This window comes from Bolinopsis microptera, chromosome 2, assembly GCF_026151205.1.
Source record: "Bolinopsis microptera isolate Bmic1 chromosome 2, MBARI_Bmic_1.0, whole genome shotgun sequence".
In the NCBI taxonomy this organism is placed as follows: Eukaryota; Metazoa; Ctenophora; class Tentaculata; order Lobata; family Bolinopsidae; genus Bolinopsis; species Bolinopsis microptera.
In genome coordinates this window covers 3788405-3812063 of record NC_087073.1, presented here as the reverse complement: position 1 = coordinate 3812063, position 23659 = coordinate 3788405, and the positions used below count along the sequence as shown (strand labels likewise).

The 23659-nt window shown below is 37.7% G+C and overlaps 2 protein-coding genes across 2 annotated transcripts in view; both read right to left on the bottom strand.

The window, feature by feature from the left end:
• The window catches only part of LOC134812032 (uncharacterized), an 88282-nt gene that overhangs the window by 62335 nt on the left and 2288 nt on the right, over nucleotides 1-23659 (bottom strand). The window lies entirely within an intron of this gene.
• LOC134811391 (citramalyl-CoA lyase, mitochondrial-like) lies at nucleotides 555-1563 on the bottom strand. Its single transcript, XM_063818185.1, is given in 2 exon segments — nucleotides 555-810; nucleotides 812-1563. Coding segments are annotated over 2 exon segments (927 nt in total). The 5' UTR covers nucleotides 1556-1563; the 3' UTR covers nucleotides 555-627.

Here is a 23659-nt window from a genome sequence, read left to right as displayed (position 1 = left end):
GAAGCATAGTTTATTTTGATTAAATCGAGAAAATATTAAACGGCAAATAGATACAATGCCAACCGGCTACTAGCCGGCATTGAACCTATTTGCCTTTTAAACCGATACATTAGCAAAGGAACATTTAGATATTGGCTCACCAAGGAAGTTTGTGGTGCTAATAACTCAATTACAAGTGTAAGATATTCCTCTAAGAATGTACTGTTAAGGTATTGATAATCTTCTAAGCTTCTAGTAGTGTACTGGCCCCTCTCCCCCGTCATTGTTAATGTGGTGATGTACAAAACATTCTGTGATCAGCACTATCCAATGTTGATTGTTGATGTATATTTAATCACAACTCCTACTTTGATACTCAGATGTGTGATGTTGATTAGATTGGCAGGTAAACATATTAATTGTAGCTAGTTGAGGTATGTTGTTGTTATTGTTTGGTCTTAACCAGGGCGGCTAACGACTTTAAATAAAAAGGTCAAATAAATAATAAATTAGGAAAAAAGAACTTGAAAACGTTAAAATCTAACCGGAACCTCAACAATTAATAATGAACTTCATTGTCAAAACCTATATAATTATAAATGCGTGATATTTACAAACTAATTTCAGAGACAATACTGAATAAACCCGTCATAATATGTCAAACATAGCAACAACATTTTGTGCCTGCAACAGAGTAGGTCGATCAATCATTTTACCTTTGAAAGTAAAGGCACCTTTACCAGCGTTCTGATTTTCAGCAAACGATCTAATCAGTTCACGGGAATATTTAACTGATCATTGAAGCGAGACGAATGTGACTGTTCGTAGGTTTTTGTGAAGGGTGAATCCTGTTATCGGAGAAACCGAATCCAAACCCTTTTTCTGATTCTAATTTTAAGGCGTCCAAATCTTTGTACTCAATGTGAACTCTGTCAATTGGCTGCAAATTGTATGCCCGTGAGTAAGTCACTATTTTTTGCTTAGCATAAACAACTGCGTCAATATCCCTGCTACCTCTTATATCACTCACATAATCATCTGCCCGGAATACAATACCCACTGGGATCACGTGACTTGCTTTAATGAGTGTCTTAATTATTTCGTGCAAATTGATGAGACCCATAGCTGATTCAGTCTGGAATATCACTGGAATTGGTTCAGAAGTACATTCTGATATGATGGTATTCAATAAGCGAGCTTCGTCAACCGAGTCTAGTTTAGGTACCATGACAATGTCGGGTGGAGTGGTATTACACAGGATAGATTTCATATCGTCCTCCAGCAGACCAGAAGAAACACTGTTTGACCGGACACCCCTCTCTGTTCTCCCAAAACTCAGAGAATTGAGTGCTTCACAAATTGTGTCTCTAGCAGCAGCCTTCTTACTAACAGCAACTGCGTCCTCACAATCCAGCACTGCAAGGTCCAGGTCCAGGGATGCTGCCTTGGTTATCTTCCGTATGTCATCGCCTGGCATGTACATGAGTGCTCGACGTTTTCTTGACTGATATAAAGTAGACGAGACCAGGCCTCTCCCCACTGTGATACTTTTCGCATATAATCTTGTTGCTAACATTTTCTAATAAGATTGGAATTATTTATACATGCTTACAATGCGCTTATCTGAGATTACTACAAGAAGGACATGCTAAGATTATGTATACGTTTTTGCAAATATTTGACAAAGTTAGAAATTCAGTCACGTTATGTAATGATACGGACAGCTATTTTTCATTTGATTGACCATTCGGTGTTGAGCAGCTTAGTATGATAGAATAAAATAATTAATTTGAACTTGAGTTTCAATTTTCATCATAAATAATTTTATGCTAGCATTTTACATATTGGCTCTTATAACGATCAAATTGCACAAATATCTTTGAAGTTTGAAAGACCTTGATAGATAACGCAGTGAATAAAACACTAAATACATTGTTCAAATCAGAAAAATCATAAATATGCCTTGTTTAGAATTGTACAAATAATATTTTATAGTTATTAGTTATTTAACCATTATATCGGATATATTGTTAAATATTTTTATGACAAACCAATAAATATTTAATCACCACAGTTATCATAATCAAAAAATGATTATGGTTATTAAAAGTCAAACCCTCGTTCAAAAAGGGCTCGAAATTGATGTTGAAATAAATTAGCCATGCTATTTACGTCAAATTACGATCATTATAGATAAATTATGTTCCAATTAAATAGATCATACCACTGGTGGACAATTCTTAAGGCTTATCATATTAATTACTAGGACTGTCTCGTCAGAGCTTTACAATATTATTACTTACTGGAAATTCGTGAATTCTATCTGAGAGTCTAGGGAATAGTAAATTGTACAATCATGCATGCAATTATATCTTGTTTCATAAATAGTAGACAGTTCAAAGTTTGCTAACAGTAAAAATCTGAATCAATAAATAAATCCATGTATCCAATTCGTCTTCTGAAAATATTTAAATCCAGGATGTGCGATATTCAAATCCAATCAGAGGTCAAAGTGTAAAATTAAAATTTCAAAGATACATTCTTTGAGTGAAAAAACACAGGCTATCACTAATTGAAGTGATCACAGCGAATAGTTACAAAATGGAGACAAAAATGACTGGGTTCAAAACCCATAAAAAGGCTAACTCTAATGCTAGAAGTATCTAGTGCTACTAAGTTTTTTAGGAAAAGCATTTAAATATAACTTCAATAAAATTCTGGTAGAAAATGACAAACACATGTAAAATAGGCGATAAATTCAATTAAAACATTAATACATCATTTCTATCTGATGATTATTGTTTAAAAATTGCCAAAGCTCATAAATACTCTCGTTAAAATCGTTACTTCTGACCATGATATTAAAACAGTGTAAGAGAAAATTCAGTCTGAATAATTTATTTATTTTAAATAAACTGTAATCATTAATACATAAATTACACGTCTAATACCTGGGCATGGGTAGTGGGTACACAATAAGTCAAGATAAATCCTTGTGTAAAGAAAATTTTTAACATTGGATGTTTCAGAAAATATAAAGGACATTTAAATGTGTCACGTTATCATCTCATCGCAGTATACATAGAATATGTTGATTACAACGAAACAATATTTGATGCGATATAATCGTCATCATAATCTTCAGGGCAGAAAGCTGTACTCTTTGAATTTCGCTCACTTAACAAGCTCAATATAAGCTCTTCTTTTTCTCGTAGCATCAGCCTCAATGCTGAAACCTCCTTGGAAAGCTGTTGTTCCCGGTTGCTTCCATCATCATGGGGGATACCCGCAATTTCATCAGTCTGTGAAAAATTTGAAATTGTAACTTTAGGCAAATTCATTTTCGATTTTGCTTTCAGAGCTTCATTTCAAGTCATCCTCTAACTGAAGCCTGAGTTGCCTTTCAAGTCCCTGCCTGTTTGATGATGTTTTAACAAACTCTTGGTACTGAGTGTGCAGACTTGCAAACTGTCTCTCACACAGTTCAATCTTATGACACTTATCATGAAGCACTTTAACCTCCTTCTTCAACATGGCATTTTCACACACCAGACCTTTCAGCTGAGAATTGAGAGCATTAGAATGAATATCAATTCCATTTGGTACAGGTTTTAGGTTCATGTCAGTGCAATTTTGTTGCTGAAAGCCCAGTTTGCCCTGAGTGTGATTTCTTGATATTCTAGACTGATGGGTATACTAGTTCAAAGCAACATCAGCAGGTGCATGACTAGTTCTATTGGGGGCACTACTCCTTTCAGAACAAGGATAGCTATTGAGCACATGAGTTCTGTATAGGGGAATCACTGTTGGTCGAGTAGAGGATTTTTCAGAACCGCTGCTATAGTCAGATGTTTGTGATACATTATCGAATGACATTTCACTGGTAACCTGAAAAATATTATTTTGTTAATAACCGCAATTATAAAACAAACATCAAATCAGATTGGGGGTTCTGGAAACAGATTGAGGGGTTCTGGATAAAAAAAGTAAAATTTTGGGTATCATTGGATCACTTTTAAAAGGAATAAAACTGTGACATTTTGTGATGAAATTTTACATCACAATGAAAGTTTATTTGATTTTCTCTAAATGCTTATTATCATTGGAGGAAATTTTGATGACACCACCATAATTGGCATACCAAGGCAGGAATGGTCTAAGCTTCTTAAATTGATGTTTCAAGAGCCAAAAAAATCTACCATCTCCTCAATATTTACCAAGTCCACTAAAGGATGAGCTTGCTAAGGCGCGAACTGTCATTTGAACAGATTCTTAGGGGAGATGAACAAGAAAATTATGCAAACAAAACTCCACAATGAAGTTGGTAGAAAAATTATATATATATTTACTTTTTACTATATATATTTTTTACTTTAGTATACATTTTACAGGTTTATTTTATGAATTTAAGTGATTATCTGAGAATCAGTTATCAGTATTTAGATATGAGATAAGATAAGAGTATATTTTTCCAGCTTTTAGTTCCTTTTTTAAATTTCCGTTCATCAGATTTTCCCACTTCTTTTAGTTTGTATATATTCTCAATTGTATATGATTGTATTTGTGATTGTTGCTTTATGATATAATTTCTCAGAAATGATTTAATAAATGATGCAAAGAATTACGAGGATTCTAGTCAAAACGCCTTTTTATATGTGTAGTTCAGCAATGGTAATATTATATATACAAAAAACCAAAACTAACTTATATTCATATAGGCTATCCTTTTGCTTAAGTCCGCATCACACGTCAAACAGGTGGTAGAGATATAGTAATATCATCACATATATAGTAATATCATCACATTCTAATGCAGCTACAGGGTGTCCCAAATTAACACATCCAAATGACTTTTGTAAAAAACTTGCCTCAGAATATAAAGCGTATGTTATTGCTCACGTTAAGGGGCCTGTTAATAATGAATTAAATTATTAGCTATTTTAGATTTAATAATAAATAAATCGCCTCAGAATTAACTTCTTGACCTCAGAATTAACAACTTGAAACTTCTCAAGTCATGTGCTATTCAATGCTTCAAAATCTGCGGTTAAAAGTTCAGGGCAAAACTCCATCGGGAACCTTTTCATTTGAACCAAAATGGGTACTGATCACAGTTCTTTTAAAAAGCTTATTATACATGTGGCAGTTCACTGTTCGAATAAAGTGGATTATGTTAAGAAGCTGAAACCGGATCAACTCCCAAAATTTCAAGGCTCTAACTTGTAACTCTTTTGGGAGCTGAAGTTGTAATCTGCCCTGTCAAGAGCTGCGGGATCTAGTCAGCTTGCGCTTGCAGGATCAGCTGATCGCCTCATTCACTGATTTCACGGACTTTGTCATATTGTATTAAACAACATCCACAATTGTTTAACATAATAAAGACAGTTCCAAATATAGTCGAGTGCTGATAAACTGCCGTTATCAGATATTCAATACAAATCTAAAAAATCCTTTACTCTGTGACAGTTTATGCGGTATAGTAGCATAACATTGATACAAACATTGATACAAATATGAATTAAAAATAAAAATAATAAACTATTCAAACAATATAATGTTCAGCCCAGACAGCTAAATTCAGTAATGCCCACTTCGGTAAACACTAAAATGGGCCCATCCAAGGGGTTAGGATTAGGGTTAGGATTAAAGTTAGGCTCAGTGTTAGGGTTAGGGTTAGGAAATCAAAGCAACGGGTGTTATTTGAATTGGGATAGATCAACATGGGCTCGCTATTATATAGTGGGGCTCGGGTACTTTTAAACAATTAAATATGATTCAACTCCCTAGCTCTAAATAAAAGTATAATATAATCCAATCAACCAAAATTTGAACAGTAAGAATTTTAGTAAAATACAGTTTAATTATTTAAAATTTTATTGACCTTTTGCTCAATTTGCATAAAATATTGTTATTTGTAGGTATTTATAACCTACCAGGATGCGCGCCGAGTTGGACTCGTCGACGGTCCTAATATTTGAAACAAATATTTTACGAGTATCACCCGTTAAATAAAATATTGAATTGATTGTAATTATTTTTAAAATTATTTATTGTTTATAGTGGATTATTCAATAATTCCAACATAAAACATTTAAACTTTAAACTAAGTATTGCAGGTACATATGTGTTAGCTAATCATTACTGATTACATACATTGACGGATAGATGTTACTCGTCTAAATTTCTTCGAAGTAGCGCGCGCCGCTTTCTTCTCGAAATATATTAATTACCTGAGGACCCCAGGCTTTAATGTTGATTTGTAGGTTTACAACCTACCAGGACGCGCGCCGAGTTGGATCGTCGGTCGGTCAGATATTTTACGAGTAATCCACGTTAAATGTTGATAAACAGACCATTAACAACGGTCAATTACATACAAAGCGACTTACATTGTACTGTTAGAGCGCGTTCACATCGCATGTGCCTACGGTACTGCATGGACTCGCTTTCCTGCTTACAAGCTGGTCGCGCGCTACTGCAAGCGAGAGGGCTCTGGTTAGAGCAAAGAGCGACGCATTACTGACCATAAGGCTGCGCCGCGCATCAAACAATTTGGTTCACTTCGCAACATCAGACATTGAGGTTCGGCCGAGGAAAGCTTTACTGTTTATTACTGATTAAAAATACAAAATAAAAGTTATATACAATTAAATTTATAATAACGCAAGATATGCATTGCATTTATAAACATTTGTTATTTTGGGTAATTTATTAAATGAAAACCGATACATTAGCAAAGATATACGAAATCAGACCACGTTAGTAAATTACTTAAACATAATTAAATGGCCATTATATTATATTATAGCCACAATATTATAAAGCAATGAAAGGCATTAGTTTGGTCAAATCAAACGGGAACATAGCTATCAGACTTTCAACTTGATAAGGCATGGCCGGTAGTTATTAAAACAGTTTTGCCGCTAGCAACGATCCCCTTTTACATATTTCCACATTAAAATGAAATAAAAGTAAAAATGTAATAAAACGGTAGGGATTAAAGGTATACTAAGTAAACGCCCATAGTCGACACGTCATAAAACGACAAGACCAAATTAAACTATAGATCTCCCGCGTAATTTCCGCTTAATTTAAACTCCGATTTGCGCCACTGCAAAGTTATAATAAAACTAAATTCAACACGACGACAACTATTTCGCAACATAAGAAAAGGAGCACGGTCCAGCTATGGCATTTAATATGTTTTCCACACCCAATACAAACATATTACTTTAGCCATGCCTCTTTCCACTGATAAGTATATTTACTAAGACGATCCAAAGGGGGTAACAAGAAGGCGTTACATGTGTTACAAGCCTTCTATATATGTAACACCTCCTCAGCCTCCTGAACATGTGTTCCACCTAAAATGTAAACAAACAATGATCACCTCCTCAGCCTCCTGAACATGTGTTCCCTATTAATGTAAACAAACAATGATCACCTCCCCGCCAGTATCCACATCTATTATTCATTGTAATGGCAATCGAATTTAAATTTTGGTTTGCTTAAAATTCTGTTTTTCTTTTGAAATGTTGTCATTTGAATTAAGCCAGGAATGAGGGTTCATGTTCGTTGTTTATGATTTCATGCCATAGCATAGTTTATCTTTTGACCCTTTTTCATTTTACCTTAAATTCACGGTTTAAGACAAATTGAATCATGGGTACAAAAGGACGAATCAAATAGATCTATATATGTTTTTTTGGAGAGGGCTGGACCTGGATGACCCACAAGAAGATAGTATAAGGATGCTTTGCTTACCTGGCCTCTGGGGTGTGGCAACCTTAGCTTAATCCCGTCCGGGACCGGAATTTTCACGATATTTCTATGTTGAAATGGAACATTTTAAGTAACCTTCGTATAAAGGGTCCATTAACCAATCTAATAAGTAGTGGCACAAGTAATAATTTGCCACCTGCTAGAGAACTAAGAGAAGCAGAGGATGACAACATTGATATCAACATCGTGATATCTTATGATGAAGATGAGCCTGAAATCTAATCAATCCTTCGAGTTTCGATTTTCATTTCGATTAGTTCGATTCTTAACAGTTGTTTCATTTGTCTAAGTCAAAGTAATAAAATATAATTTTGAAGCTAAATTGGATTAAAAAGATCGAAATTCTGTTTTAAAAATCCCGGCTAATATGGTAATCCCGGCCGGGACCAGGACAAAAATGCCAAATCCTGGCCGGTATCCAGTTAAGTATTTCGAAATTGTCCCATATTCAAACGACAATTTACGGTACCATAGTTTGGTGAGTAACAGCTGCAGCTTCCCTTCAGTTTTGAGATCTTGGCCCAACTGGGATTCGAACTCATAACATCAGACGTCGACTAAGTTTGATTTTGGAATTTTGTCAAAAGACCCACCCACCCCCTTCAGCTTCGAAGTACTAACTGTTTTTTTGGATAATAATTAAGACACCCACCCCCTTTTGCCGGCTTTTGTGGTACTAACTGTTGAGAAATCGCGGTACTAACTGTGTATTGGTATATAAAATAAGATACCCACCCATAAATTGCTTTAAACAGCTCATTAAACATTGGGAAATGGGCAAATTATAACCACTATTTAGTATGGATTTTTTTTCAATGTAGTCGAATTAGATAAAAAGTTCCAAAAACATGAAAAAAATTCAAAAAAACTCCAAAAAAACCCCCAAAAAAAACCTCAGAACCCAAAAAACCCATTCCCAAAATTGAAATTTGAGGTAAAATGGGGTTTTTGGGGTTGGAAACCCCCCTTAGTACCATGTACTAACTGTTTTTCTGGGAAATGTACCATGTACTAACTGTGTCTTGGAAGAAAATATGACCCACCCCCCAACGTCACGTACGGTACTAAATGTATGATCCCCCGCCTGAACTCGTATATGAATTTTCATCCAGATTGGACAAGAAATGGCTGAGTTATGAGCCAAAAACCATATGCCCATATTTGGGCACACACACGAAATTCAGTAGTCTTTGGCCCATACATCGGTCAAAGATCAATATTTTTTAATGAGACCAATGAATACAAGTTGTTTCTCTAGAATGAAATTATTTAATCTTAATAGTTTACTCTTAAGCTTCTCTCTTTCAATGAAGTTGTAAATCATCTTCATCATTTATTGCACCATCTGCATCCACCTTTCTTTTGTTGCCATGTACTTTTTCATTGTTCAATGTGATGTTCACTCATGAATATTAAAAGGTCGGTTTTCTGAAGAAGAAAAAGGTTTAATGTTCAGTGATGAGGATATCCTGGGTGAGATAAGGTTCCAGAGGTAGCAGCACATTGGGCCATGTACTATCCAGCACATCATGCCATGTTCTGTATTTCACTCTGCCCTAATGGAGCAACTGGCTACTAGCAGAGACAGTATTCTTATATTCACAGTAAGTACTGTCAGTAGCTTTGGTTTAGTCCATTTGTATATTTATTGTTGGACTGAATGGGACGACATTACTTAAATGTTCGTGTGTGAACAGTTAGACTCAAATTTCACGGTCAGAAGTATCGGAATGTCCATTTGCATAAATAGTCAGTGATTAATTTCCCACTTAGTTTGAAAAATACAGGATTTTCCATAGTAATGTATTAGAAAACACAACATCTTTTATTGTTTTATTAAAACAAGGTTTTATTAAATATCATATTCTATAGTTGTGGAACACAACAAGAAAATTGAGAATAATCTTGTGCGAGGGTAGGGACCCAGATCATGTCGTTTCAAACCCAAATAAACTCACGTATTCACGTATTGTATCGCCAGATTATATTGTGCCAAAATAGGTTTGAAAAGAGACCTACCTATGTCCCATACATAGCGTGAACAGTCAAAACCCCAATTTACTGCAAACCCCGATTTGCGGTGGCTGTTTCCTTTCCCTCAAAGGAAATCGAGCTTGTGATTTAGATTTGTCTTCTGTATTAATTTAGACTTAATAATCATGCTGATCTTTGACCCACCATTAAACCGCGATGGTGAGAAGTATCTGGCAGATCTCACTCTCCTCTGTCAAATAAATCATTCAAGGTCAAGACCCATGCTCCCTTATAGGTAATCTCTCTCAAATACCCTATCTTCGGGCTCCCTTTTTGGAGCCATCGCCTTTCACCCTTTCACAAATCATGGTGCCCACACTCTTCATCATGTAATTGCTAATTAATATTAATTTCAAATTTAATTGTACCGTCCGCATCACCTGCACCCAGACTCCATCATGCCTACTCCTCTATAATTGATATTCATATTAATCGTATCCCCAGGATGGATAAGCCCTCCATTACTTCATTAATCGCCAGATTTGCGGTTAGTGTGGCGCTAATACGTGGTGTATTGTGCTACGGCATCTCATTGTTATTGGAACGACCTGAACAGAGAGCGTTAGTTTTTAGTATTTAAAAGCCTATTCCCCATGTAGCTTGTTAGATAGCGTAGACATGACCCGTTGCTGATCTCAAATTTCATTGAGTCGAATGTGCTGCATCAAAATTCAAAGTACCAACTTGTACCTTTCTAAATAAATTGAGAGAGGTGGTAGCGTTAAGTACTGTCTTTCGTTTAATTTATGTGTTTTTAATATCGTTATGTGTTGTCAGGATCTCTATAACCTTTCATTCTCTTAATGATGCAGTTCTTAAGCAGCGTGTCTGATAATTTCGTTTGATTCAGTCAGATAAAAACTTCTATATCATTCGATGTTTCATATTATAGTCAAGCATCCAATGTTTCATGCCGGGTAGTTTTGTTTACAACCCGCCTGTCATCGAATTGAAATCTTTGTTTAATTGGTATAATGATACTCCCTCGTTACTGAGTGATTCCTTGTTTTTAACGAGGTGTTTTGGAGAGATTTTAATGAACTTAAAAAATTCTTGGTAACTTCCAGATATATAGAATTCCCGACTCAGAAAAAAGGTGAACTATCTTATTGCTTAAAATTTTATCAATCATCGTGTTTTATTTAATTTAAACGGTCTGAAGGGAAAGTATAGATTTTATCTGGCCTTATTTTTAAAGAGAAACACATTTGCTAAGTTTGTTGAAGAAGGTCTAATTTTTAAAATAATCCGATGACCGATCCTGGGCCTTGTCTGCTCAACGATCCATTAGAGGTTAACGTTAGGAAGGTGAGATTATGCACAGTGGGTAGTTCTTGTAACATATCCTAAAGTTCAGCAGAAAAGTGGATAATTTCTTCGAGCTCAAAGACAGAGTTCAAATCAGGGGCTATCGTTTAGCAGACCAAGGATAGGAACTTATAATTAAATAATTCAACGCTTTTTCAATGGTCATTTTTCAATATTCACTTCATTTTTCAATATTCACTAAATGTTTTGTTGCTGCTGATAGTAATCTGATAAGCTGATAACGCGCGGCCTGACCTGCCTTTTAGCCACGTCTTGTTAACCAGTTTACATCCTACACCTACTTTTACACCCTCTATACCATGTCTTCTGAGCTTAGTTCGAGTCCTACTAACCTAAGCTTGATCCCCTCGAGTCCTCTGGAGTCCCACAGCCCTACCTCTAGTTCGAGTACCACGACGCAGAGCGACACATCTGAAAAGGGGTTGCTGGGCAGTGGTGCCCCCACCACTGCCGCAGATCAAAAACACTGCTCGGCAAACCCTCAAGCTGAAGGTAAGATAAACGTCGAAAATCACAGTACGCAGACAGAGTTTGTTGGTTTTTGGGTACCTACTTTTACGCCAGAAACTTGCCTCGAGCTACTGCCGTCACTTACACCGGACCAACTTTATCGTGAATCTTTAAGTGCCGGACTCTGTAAATCTACAAACAAAACGCTACGAAAACCATACATGACAGCAAAGCTAAATCTAGACTCTAGATACTATGATCATCTTATCAGAAATCCAACTGATAAGCAGACTATACACGATAATCTAACCTCCGATTTTTGCATGCTGCTGGAAAAAGCCGAACATACGCTTGACGAATACAAGGAGGTGATAAGGAGCTCTAGTTCTCTCGTCGCTAGGAACTCTACTCCCAACACTACTTCGGATCCCTCAACCTTCGTCACAGGTTCGCCAGCCGGACACGAGGAAGTACTAGAAGCTACTCCGGTAAGAAGTTTGCGATCAAAGTTTGAGTTTGAAACGCATAATGTTTGTGATGGACTGGACTTTCAACGCATAGGATCACGTGACGTCTCTTACTTCGGCTCCAGTAAATACAGTTACGGCAGTATTACCCATCGCGCTAAGGCCTACCCACCATCTGATCACGCTGTAAATAAGATACTAGACTGTATAGCTGAGGAATTAGACGATCCCACCTTCAATAGGGATAACGTTACTTGCATGGTCACTAGATACCAGACAGGCTCAGACTCTATCCCGTTTCACTCGGATAATGAAACAGGCTTAACGGGTGAAATCATCACTGCCAGCTTTGGGGCCACTCGCACCTTAACTTTCCGTAACTTAGTCACTGATGAGCGACGTGAACACGAACTAAGTAATGGCACAGTGTACGCAATGACCACAGAGTCTCAGTTTTTCTGGGAGCATGCGATACAACCCGAACCTGGCGTCACCTCGTGTCGTGTGTCAGTGACCTTTAGACGCATAGACAAGCCCATGCGCACGCACATTCCTAAAATCCATGAACCGTCAATAGCACCATCCGACCCCCTGAGACCCTCCAAACAGACTGTCCTATACCTTACTGACTCTATGATACGTAACACCCCATCATCTTTCCCCTCTAACTTTCGTGTCATAAAGCGTGACATGTACCAACTCACGGACTTAATGAAGTTTGAAAATTTTTTTGAAAACTGCGATTATGTGATTATATCTTCCGGTATTAATGATTTGTCGAGATATGACCATAGAAGCTATACACTTTCCCGTGAAATTAGGGACAATTTTAACTACTTGTTTGCTAGATACCCAAAAACAGTGTTTGTTTTCAACTCCCTTCTTAGAACGAGATTTGCATGGTTAAATAAGGAAGTTGATTTGTTTAACCGCTGCATGTTTGACTTTAGTCTGATCGAAAATCGTAACTTTTGGTTTTTCGACTCCCACCGTATTTGTAGAGTGATATTTAACAAAGGGTTTGAGATTTTAGATAGATCTGGAAATGGGATTCACATTACTCAGCTGCCCAAGAGTGAGATAGCTAACTGTCTGGTGACCGGTGTTCAAAAACTCTCTATGCGAAGCGAGAAAGTTCGAAAGCACTGGCCATTAAGGCGGGAGTTTGTCTCGCTCTTGCCTGGTAACTAACGGTTAAATACAAACTCACAAAGCCGTACTCAAGCCTACTACTTATACTTGCCGCGCCTAAATTTTCACAAAATTTTTACAAAATCTTTAAGGGATTATAGCTTACATCTTATAGTTATAATGAAAACCCTCGCATAAAAATATATAGTCATGCCCGTGCTCTTATCAGCTTATCGTAAGTTACTAGAATTCTTGCCCGAGCTTTTTAAACACTTTAGAATAGTTCTGAAATCAGTACCGCTATCGTAATATTGTAATATTGTAGACTACGTTACGATTCTATCTACACACAGAGCTGTATAGTTCTTGATAGGTAGGTCTAACAAGTTTTCTTTTTCTTCTTTACGCTTTCTCAGCACACAGTTTATTCCTCATTCATTCACACGCACACACATTAGCATTTTATACATATTCTTAGACTGTACAAGCTATTCTATACACCATACTTTACACTCTTATCTTTTTAATATCTTACTTAATTATTCACAGATATCTGGTATTTACACATCTTGAACAATGGTTGAACCTAGTTTCAAATCACAATGCTCAAGTTGCTTCGGGTGGTCTTATGCTCCTAGAAATGTTTTCATTTGTCCTCTATGTGACAAACCAGTTCATAAAAAATGCCTCAAAGATTATCTTGGTTGTATTACATGCTGTCTAAACCTAATACCTGGCTATAGAGTAACTTCCTACGAACTTAATGATAATTACAATACAATAACCCCCACTTTTAACCCCTATATTCGTTCTCACGTACTGAATCAAATAGGCGAACTTACTGATGAAATAGATTCCAGCGAAATCGATCTCAACAATTGTATATCGGAGATATTGGTTAGCTGTAAGTACCAACACCCTGATAATATCAAGACCCCTAGCAATCGCGAAATTAAGATACTTTCGTTAAACGTTAGATCACTCGTGAAGAATATCTCGAATTTTAGAGAAGAAATAGAAACATTCTCCAAATTTGACCTCATCTGCCTCAATGAAACCAACTGTAAAATTTCTAATCTTCCTAATGGTCTGAACGACATTGAAATCGAACAGTTTTACGAGCCCTTTATCAAAGAACCTGCACGTAAATCTGGAAAAGGAGGTGGTCTTGCGCTCTATGTTAACAAACGCGTTTGTGATTACAATAAAATACAGGAACTCGAACTCAATCTGAGTCCAGAAGAAGTTACTTGCGGAGAATTTCAATTGCTTAAAATCAACAATTTTAAAAACGGAAATAAGACAAAAATCATCGTAAATTTCTACCGCTCGCCATCCACAAGCCCTAAAAAATTCCTTGAAAAGTTTGAAAACGTGCTCAGGGGTCTTGATAGACACTCCAGAAAGCAGATAGTCTTCCTGGGTGATGCAAATATTGATCTTATAAAATACGATACCGACGCTTACAGCCAGGATCTTATAAGCTTACTAGAAAAATATGGGTTTGCCCAGACTGTCTCCAAGCCTACCAGGGTAACTGACCACAGTGCAACGCTTATTGATCACGTGTATACTAATCACGTGACCAACGTTATTAGTTGTAATGTCGTGACGTTGGATATGTCAGATCATCTCGCGGTTAGCACGACCATTAGTTTAGGAGCCACACCTAGTTTGAACGAGCGATTCCGTAGTCAACGTGTAAAGAACAACAACACTAGCTTGAAATTAGAGGCCCGTGTATTTAACGAAGCTAATCATGCTAAATTCAAAGAGCTTATTGTAAGTGAGACCTGGGATGATGCTACCTCCTCAACGTGCGCTGATGAACAATACAATTCCATCTATCAAACGTACATGAAACACTACAATACTGCATACCCCCTGAAGCGCGACAGTTCGAGAAGAAAATTCGAAAGAGCTGACCCAAAGCCTTGGATCTTACCCTGGCTTGAGGCGGCATGCAACCGCAAGAAGTTACTTTTTTTTGAAAAAACTATAAATCCATCACAAAAAAACTGCGACGCGTATGATAAAATGAAAAAGTTTTGTCACAAACATGTGAATCTAGCCAAAGAAAAGTACTATAAGAAAATGTTTGACAAATACCAAAACTGCTCTAAAAATCAATGGAAAATTATCAATGGCCTCCTGAACCGTAACAGAAAAAAGTTCGGACACACCCGTCTGAAGGACGACGATGGCACGATTATAAGCTCCGATCTGGCAGTCGCTGAGAAATTTAACGGCTACTTCTCCGGTATTGCAGCCAGTATCAAGAGGCAAATCGCTGCCCGTCGAACCTTTGACCCAGGTGGTTTCAAGCATTTTCTTAAGGCTTCGTGTAGTAACTCGATGTTTCTTAAGCCTACATCACACGGTGAAGTCCAAAAGATAATATCAGGGCTTAAGAACAAGTCCACACTCGATTGTAAAATTGAGCCATTGAAAATTGCAAACAGCTGCGAAAACTTTACCAGGGCACTAGCTAATGTCATTAACTGTTCGTTCTCCAGTGGTACCTTCCCAAATGCTCTAAAAACTGCGAAAGTCGTTCCTATCCACAAAGGTGGTTCAAAATTGGAAGTAGCTAATTATAGGCCGATCTCTCTTTTGGGATCATTCTCGAAAATTTATGAGAAACTTATGCATGCTCGTGTTTTAGAATTTTTAGATAAGAACGATTCTCTTTTCGAAAATCAATACGGATTTCGGCCAGGAAGATCGTGCGAACATGCACTGCTCAATGCCCAAAATTCTATACTACACTCTCTGAATAAGAAACAAATTTCCCTACTGCTCCTGCTCGATTACAGTAAAGCCTTTGACGTGCTTGATCATGAGACCTTACTTAAGAAGCTTGACCATTGTGGGATCAGGGGAGTCGCGCACGAATGGTTTAGATCTTACCTTTGTAATCGATCTCAATACGTAACTTTAAACGGAACTTGCTCTTCTAGCATGCCCATAGTTTACGGCGTACCTCAGGGTAGCATTTTAGGACCTCTCTTATTTGTAATTTATATAAACGACCTACCTGGAATTAGTGATTTTGCAAAGTTCATCCTTTATGCCGACGACGCAAACATATTAATTAGTGGAACCACCCTAGAAGAAATACAATTAAAAGCTAATCAGCTAATTTCACGTCTTGTAGATTGGGTAGGTGCTAATGGGCTATCTTTAAATGTAAAAAAGACGTGTTACATGATTTTCACTAGAAAAAGAATCGACTTCAGCGGCTTTAATTTGTCCATTGACAACACTGTAATCGAACGTAAGACTGAAGCAAGATTTTTAGGAGTGATCCTAGACGAAAAGCTCACTTGGCAAAAACACATTACGGCAGTTAGAATAAAGATGGGTCGCTACCTCGGAGTTATGTATAAGCTAAAGCACCTTCTACCTATCAAAGCCCGCCTAAACATTTTCCAAAGCCTTATCCAATCCCATCTAAATTTCTGTTCTTTAGTGTGGGGATTTGCCTCAAAATGTCACATTGAATCTCTGTTCACCAAGCAAAAGCAGGGAATTAGAGCTGTTATGTCAGGATATGTAAATTATAGATATAAAGACGGCAATCCCCCGGAGCACACAAAAAGTGCGTTTAGATTGCATAATATCCTAACAGTCCATAGCGTCATTGTAAAAAACGCTCTTATTCTACTACACAAAGTAAGGAACATGCCAAGCCTTCTCCCTAAATCCATCAAAGAACTTTTCCCTCACGATATTCCCACCTATAATTCCACATACGAACATAACCTTTCTTGGTTCACAACTTACAACGGCCCAACATTTAGAAATACTCTTTTCTTCAAAGGACCCATGCTCTCTATTACAAAACAAAGTAAGGATATAACTATTCCAAGTTCTACCTTTTCAATTGAAATCTTTAAAAATTCAGCTAAGCGCGAACTCCTCAAGCTGCAAAGCTCAGGAGACGATGAAAATTGGCCAAATTTCTTACTTTATAGTATACCTGGGCTAAGAAAGTCTCAAAGAGAAGGGCGCTCGCAGATAGACTACAACACCGAGTTAGTAAGCGACAACGCGTAAAGAAAGATCACTCGCGACAAATGACCATGATCTTTTATCAACAACATATCATTTTAATTTCACTGCCATTATGCAATGCCGAATTTACATCTGCCGCGCAAAACTTTTTATCTATTATTATTAAATAGTAATTAGCATGTTTACAAATTGCGACTTCAACCAGTTTTGCAGACCGTTAGTTATATATTACTTTTAGTAGGGCATTTATTTTAATATATTTTATTTTACATTATTATATTTTAGTGTGACTTCTATAATTTCATTTATGTAATAACCATTGATTAATAAATTGCGGCACACGCCAACCTCCACCGTGGGGTTTCAAAACAAAACAAAACGTCAATTTGAATTGTACCCTAACCGATCTAACGGGAAAGAGTCTGAGATGATTCGAATAATGTTTACCGTGACGATTAAACGGTGATATGGGACAATGCCATATACCCGTTTGAATGTATGTATATACAATGACAGTCAAATTAATCGACTGTCATTATATCGATCTTTCCATGACCAGCCGTTTAAATATGTTCCTAGTACTCAATCTACTCGATCAAGATTCTGTACTTGTCAAGACTTCTTAATTATACTGAATCGAGGTTTATACTTAGAATTACTCTGCGATAATAATATTGGTATTTTACTTCACTTATTTTGCTCCTTGTTGCTTAGTCTATCAGGTAGTTGGCTGATATGTTATAAACCAATAAATCCGATCTGTTTTTGAGTGCGTGTTAATCAGATTTGAGAGTGTTTGATTAGGTATCCGTCAAATCTATTTTACTAGGGTATGGTAGCATTCTCCAAGTTCGTTACTTTCCCGTCTAACATTAACCTTAGAGCATTGAGTCCAATAATGAGTTAATTGCCATCTCTAGCAAGTACCTTTTAGAAAGTTCCCCAGCCGCGATGCCATGCTCCTTGGTATGTTATACACGAGAAGATTCTTGGCTGGTCCCTTTAATCACACAATCTTTCATAAAACAATAGGAATGCTCCGCTACAAGGAAATGGCATATTGTTTGTTTGTTTTTAGAACCCGTCCCCAATCTCGTATCGGAAAATGACTAAACTCAGGTCAGAGTGTGAATACGGGTGGTACCTGCAAGAGGGTTCATCAAGCATTTAGAGTTCTGTAAAACTGCAGTTACAATTGTGCTAGAGTATTTTTAGTATATATACGATTGGTATCAGATATATATCCCTACATCTCTACATGCTTCCAAAATTTGTAAAGCCGTAGTACATACATATCACATTACAACGGAGCCTACACAGTGCAATCTCCTCCAGTCGATCTGCGCCGCGTTTGTTTATATTAATAGAACAACAATTCGAAACACCTCGTGAGCTTGCCTCTCCCATTTTGTTTTTCATTTTCTCTTCACTGTCTTACTAACGAAGCTCTCGGAGAGAAGCAACTACAGTGTTCCGGTAACGGGTAAGCTGCCTTTTCTTGTAATCCCGTTTAAATGACCTTAAGCCTTTCCCGGTGAATCAGATACTGTTGATTTAATTGCGGGGAGCATAGACCGTCATTTGAAAAGTTTATCTGATGTGCTGAACAACTGTGGGCTTTTCAATAAAAAGCCCCTCCCCGGGGAGGGGCTTTTTATTGATTAATATCAGTTCCTGAGGTGTTTATTCTACTGCAGTCGCAGTAAATTCATAAACTAGATATATATCTACTACACAGCATAAGAATCAAATTTGAGCGAGTTGTTTTTTTGCCCTGTTACCCAATCATTATCAAGCAGTTCGTTAGGAAGCTTGCCTATTAATTGTTGAAAAGCCCCTCCCCCATATTAATTCGGTTATTGAGGAATTTCCAAGCAAGTTGGGCGAGTTGTACTTGTCAGTTGTCCTAAACCCTTGGCTCCCTCAAAAAGTAGCTCAAAATGGCGGATTCCAATATTCATTGACTGCCAAACAAGGCATGATGCTGATTGCTGAATGATTATCAGCGGTATGTGGGAAGGACGGCATCACACTTACCGACATGAGAGGTGGTGGGGGGAGGGAGGGGGTGGGTGGTTGGCTCCTCTCTCCCGGTGACCAGATAGCGGCGGACGGTAAATGGATATAATTTGGGCCAGGACGATCTGGACATAGTATTCAATAATTTGACAACAAATTTAACAAAAGTATGCAAAAATTGAGAAAATAAACTCAGTTTGTCCGGCCAAAATGCCGAATTTCGACTGGGACTGGTAATCCGTTTATACTCTCTGAATTAACATTGTATTAGCCTCAGCAACGGTGTAAAGTTATATCAAAACATATTTTGTATGAGACGAGAGATGAGTTATGGTTTATAAATTATACGTATTTTTCACGTGGTATGGGGTGGGTCTAAAAAATGTCATGTCATTGGGATCATTGAACAGATAGGGTGATGCCGTCCTCCAACTTACAGTTGAATCCCCCCGCTCCGTCATGGCTTGAAAATCACACAACTTACTCTCACACAACTTACCCTCACACAACTTACCCTCACACAACTTACCCTCACACAACTTACCCTCACACAACTTACCCTCACACAACTTACCCTCGCACAAGTCACAACTTACCCTCGCACAACTTACCCTCACACAACTTACCCTCACACAACTTACCCTCACACAACTTACCCTCACACAACTTACCCTCACACAACTTACCCTCACACAACTTACTTTCACACAACTTACCCTCACACAACTTACCCTCGCACAATTTACCCTCACACAACTTACTCTCACACTACTTACCCTCACACAACTTACCCTCACACAACTTACCCTCACACAACTTCCCCTCACACTACTTACTGGGATTCAAACAGTACTTTATTAAGAACACAGTTAGTTGCTGGGACAAGATTTAGCTAGCTCCTTCAGTACTGTGTGTTGCTTCAGTCACAAATTCAACCAATAAATTATTTTTGAGCAGCAGAATTACACTTTTATCAGCAGAATTACACTTTTATCAACCCACGCCGAGTTCAATTTCGTTTCTTTCATTTGTAATTTTCATTTTCTACTTCTGTCAAGTAATTTCATGCAGTCTTTATGTTGATTTGATAACTAGTGTTATGCTTATATGCTTTAGGGATTGAATGCTCTGTAGCTGCGTGAAATCTGTTATTGGAAGTACGTGTCTAAAGATGTTTCTAAATAGGCAGTTTCTGCTTTTAATAGCTTTCACGGCTGTTAACGGTAAGTACCATCAGTATTAAGTCTGTCATCTGACTCAACATATTTATAATATTTACTTTTAAAATATCAATAACATCATTGTTGCATATATCCTAGGTTTTTCCATATAGATATATTATGTAAGTATAGCTATAGTTCAAGCATTACCAGTAATCGATCCACATTCAAAGACGTTTCGTCGTTTCCAATTTAATGATTTACAGGTTGGACAACTATCACGAAGAACGAGGCTATAGAATTTGATATGGACAACGATGCTCTTGATGTGAAACAAAACTGTATTGATTCATGTGAAGGCATTAACTTAGTCACAGGAAAGTCTGGTGTTGATATTAAAGTTTATCTCCAGGAAAAGAAAGTAGACTTCAAAAGTGCTCTGTGTTTGCCTGAAACCACTGTTGAGGATGTTGCATTCAGTAACGCAGAGTCTGTAATCTGGACATTTGTAAAGTCGATTGAATCGTTGACTGTGTATCTAGATGGCACACCTCTCGTGGATATTGTCTATTCACTGCAAAAGAATTGTGAAGAGAATTGGTCAACCGTGAAAGGGATACGGTTCTCTTCTATCTCATCTAACCAAGATGAGTACAGGCAATCACCGAAGGCTGAATGTACAAAGTTTCCTTCCAACTTTCCTCAAAATACGGACTCAGATACATCTTTTCCAGTTACTTCTGACACAGTTTTGTCTGTATCCTTCTCCTGCTTAGGAGAAACAGTCAAGTTTGGTTCCACAGATTTGATGTGCTATGCTGGTTCCATCTTCAACTATGCGCACACACCCCAATGCTTACCCAAAGAGCAGTGCACTGGACTCTATGCGGGATGGAGCTTCCTAAAGACAGATACAAAGTTTCCAGTAGCAAGTGGCACTGAACTACAGGTGACTTGCTTTGATGGAATCCTGATGTCTGGAAGTAAGGAAATAACATGTCTTTCAGGCACCTTATACAGCTACGGCACAGAGCCGATGTGCCCTATAAGTGAAGACAATGGTTGGATAAAGCCGATAGAGAACAAGCAGTACGAGATAGATATGGAAAATGCTCCATTAGTCTTACTCACTAACACTCCAAATGGCACCTCAACTGAAAAAGTGTACCTTGAGTTCCGCAATGATAAAGGAAATTCGGCTGGGCAGTTACAAATTGCTCTAGCATCAGCTCCTAGCTATGTTATTTTTAACTGTCGGCCAAAACCTGAGGAATTTGCAAACTTTCCAACAGAGGACAGTATATTGTGGTCAATTGTGATCACCAAGAAGTCTTTTACAATACTGTGCAATGGTATTTATGTTGTCAACATTGTCTATGCAGACGTTCCCAATGACTTCTGCTTCGAGAAATGGTCTGCTGAAATAAAGAAGGTCAAGTTCACTAGTAGTACACCGAAAACCATGACCATTGTTGAATATTTCCGACAGCCGCCACAGTCAGAAGGATGTCCTTTACTTCCCGACGCATGGAAAACGTTCACAACTGGAACGTTTCCAGTTTTAAATGGTGCTAAGGTTGAAGTGAAAGGATTGTGTTCAGGTAATAGCAGATTCTTCGATTCAACTGAGGTAATTTGCTTGGCTGGAACACTTTCACCTTTTTCAAGAACTCCTCAATGCATCCCAGAAGGAACTTGCACTGGACTTTACCCCAGCTGGAACTACCTACAGACAAGTACAGTGTTTCCAGTAGCAACTGGTACTGTGCTCACAGTAACTTGTTATGATGAGGGATTTAAGATGTCGGGAAGCACTGAAGTCACATGTCACAGTGATATCTTCTACACTTACCAAGATGAGGAACCTCTCTGTACACCAAGTACTGATGAAGGCTGGCTCAAACCTGAAAAATCGACCGAGTACGATATTGATTTTACTGAGGCAACTCTTCAGATTCTCAGTAATACTCCTAATGATAATACTGATTCTCCTTCTCTCAGATCTATGAATATCTACTTCACTACACAATCAGGAAGTAGGATTGGAAACATAGATATTGAATTTGCAGCAGGCTCCAGCTCACCTTCTTACAGGATATTGTTCTGTGAATGTGTGTCGAATTACAAGATATTTCCAAATCTTCCAGTTGCATCAAGTAAAGTCTGGACGATTGTAAAAACTGAAGAATCTATCACAGTGTACTGTAATGACGACCAAGTCATAAACATTGTTTTTAGAGATATTACTGATGACAATTGCAAAGACAAGTGGTCTCAGGATGCGACCAAGTTCGGATTTCAAGAAAGTCATTCTTCCACCTCTTCTGACTTTTACCGGATCCTCTCTTCTAACAACTGCAACGAACTTCCAGTCGCATGGAAAACGTTCACTGAAACAACTGAAACGTTTCCTGTTTCAAATGGTGCTAAGGTTAAAGTGACAGGAAAGTGTTCAAATAATAGCAAATTCTTCGATTCAACTGAAGTAATTTGCTTGGCTGGAACATTCTACCCTTTTTCAAGAACTCCTCAATGCATCCCAGAAGGAACTTGCACTGGACTTTACCCCAGCTGGAACTACCTACAGACAAGTACAGTGTTTCCAGTAGCAACTGGTACTGTGCTCACAGTAACTTGTTATGATGAAGGATTTAAGATGTCGGGAAGCACTAAAGTCACGTGTCACAGTGATATCTTCTACACTTACCAAGATGAGGAACCTCTCTGTACACCAAGTACTGATGAAGGCTGGCTCAAACCTGAAGAATCGACAGAGTACGATATTGATTTTACCGAGGCACCTCTTCAGATTCTGACAAATACTCCTAAGGTTACATGCGTGCCAGCAAAGTTCAAACTCTTCTTTAACACAGCATCCAAAGATATCGGACTTTTTGTACTTAAATTTGCAGAAAATCCTAGTTATCTGTTGCAACCCTGTATGAAAAAATACGGGCATATTTCACAACTTCCAAATACACCAAGTAGAGTCTGGACGTTCATCAAAACAGCTGAGTCATTCACATTGCTCTGTAATGGGGACCTAGTCATTAGCATTGTTTTTGGCGAAGTTTCAGACGATAAGTGCACAGATATATGGTCTCAAGATATAAGCAACTTCAAGGTTGAGTCTGATGATTCACCCATTGACTTCTACCGAAAGACTCCGCCGAAGAGTTGCACTGGACTTCCTGTTTTGTGGAAAACAATCGCAGAAACAGCAGAAGAGTTCCCTGTACCAGCTGGAGCTAAAATTACTATAACAGAAGATTGTCCAGATGATAGTAAATT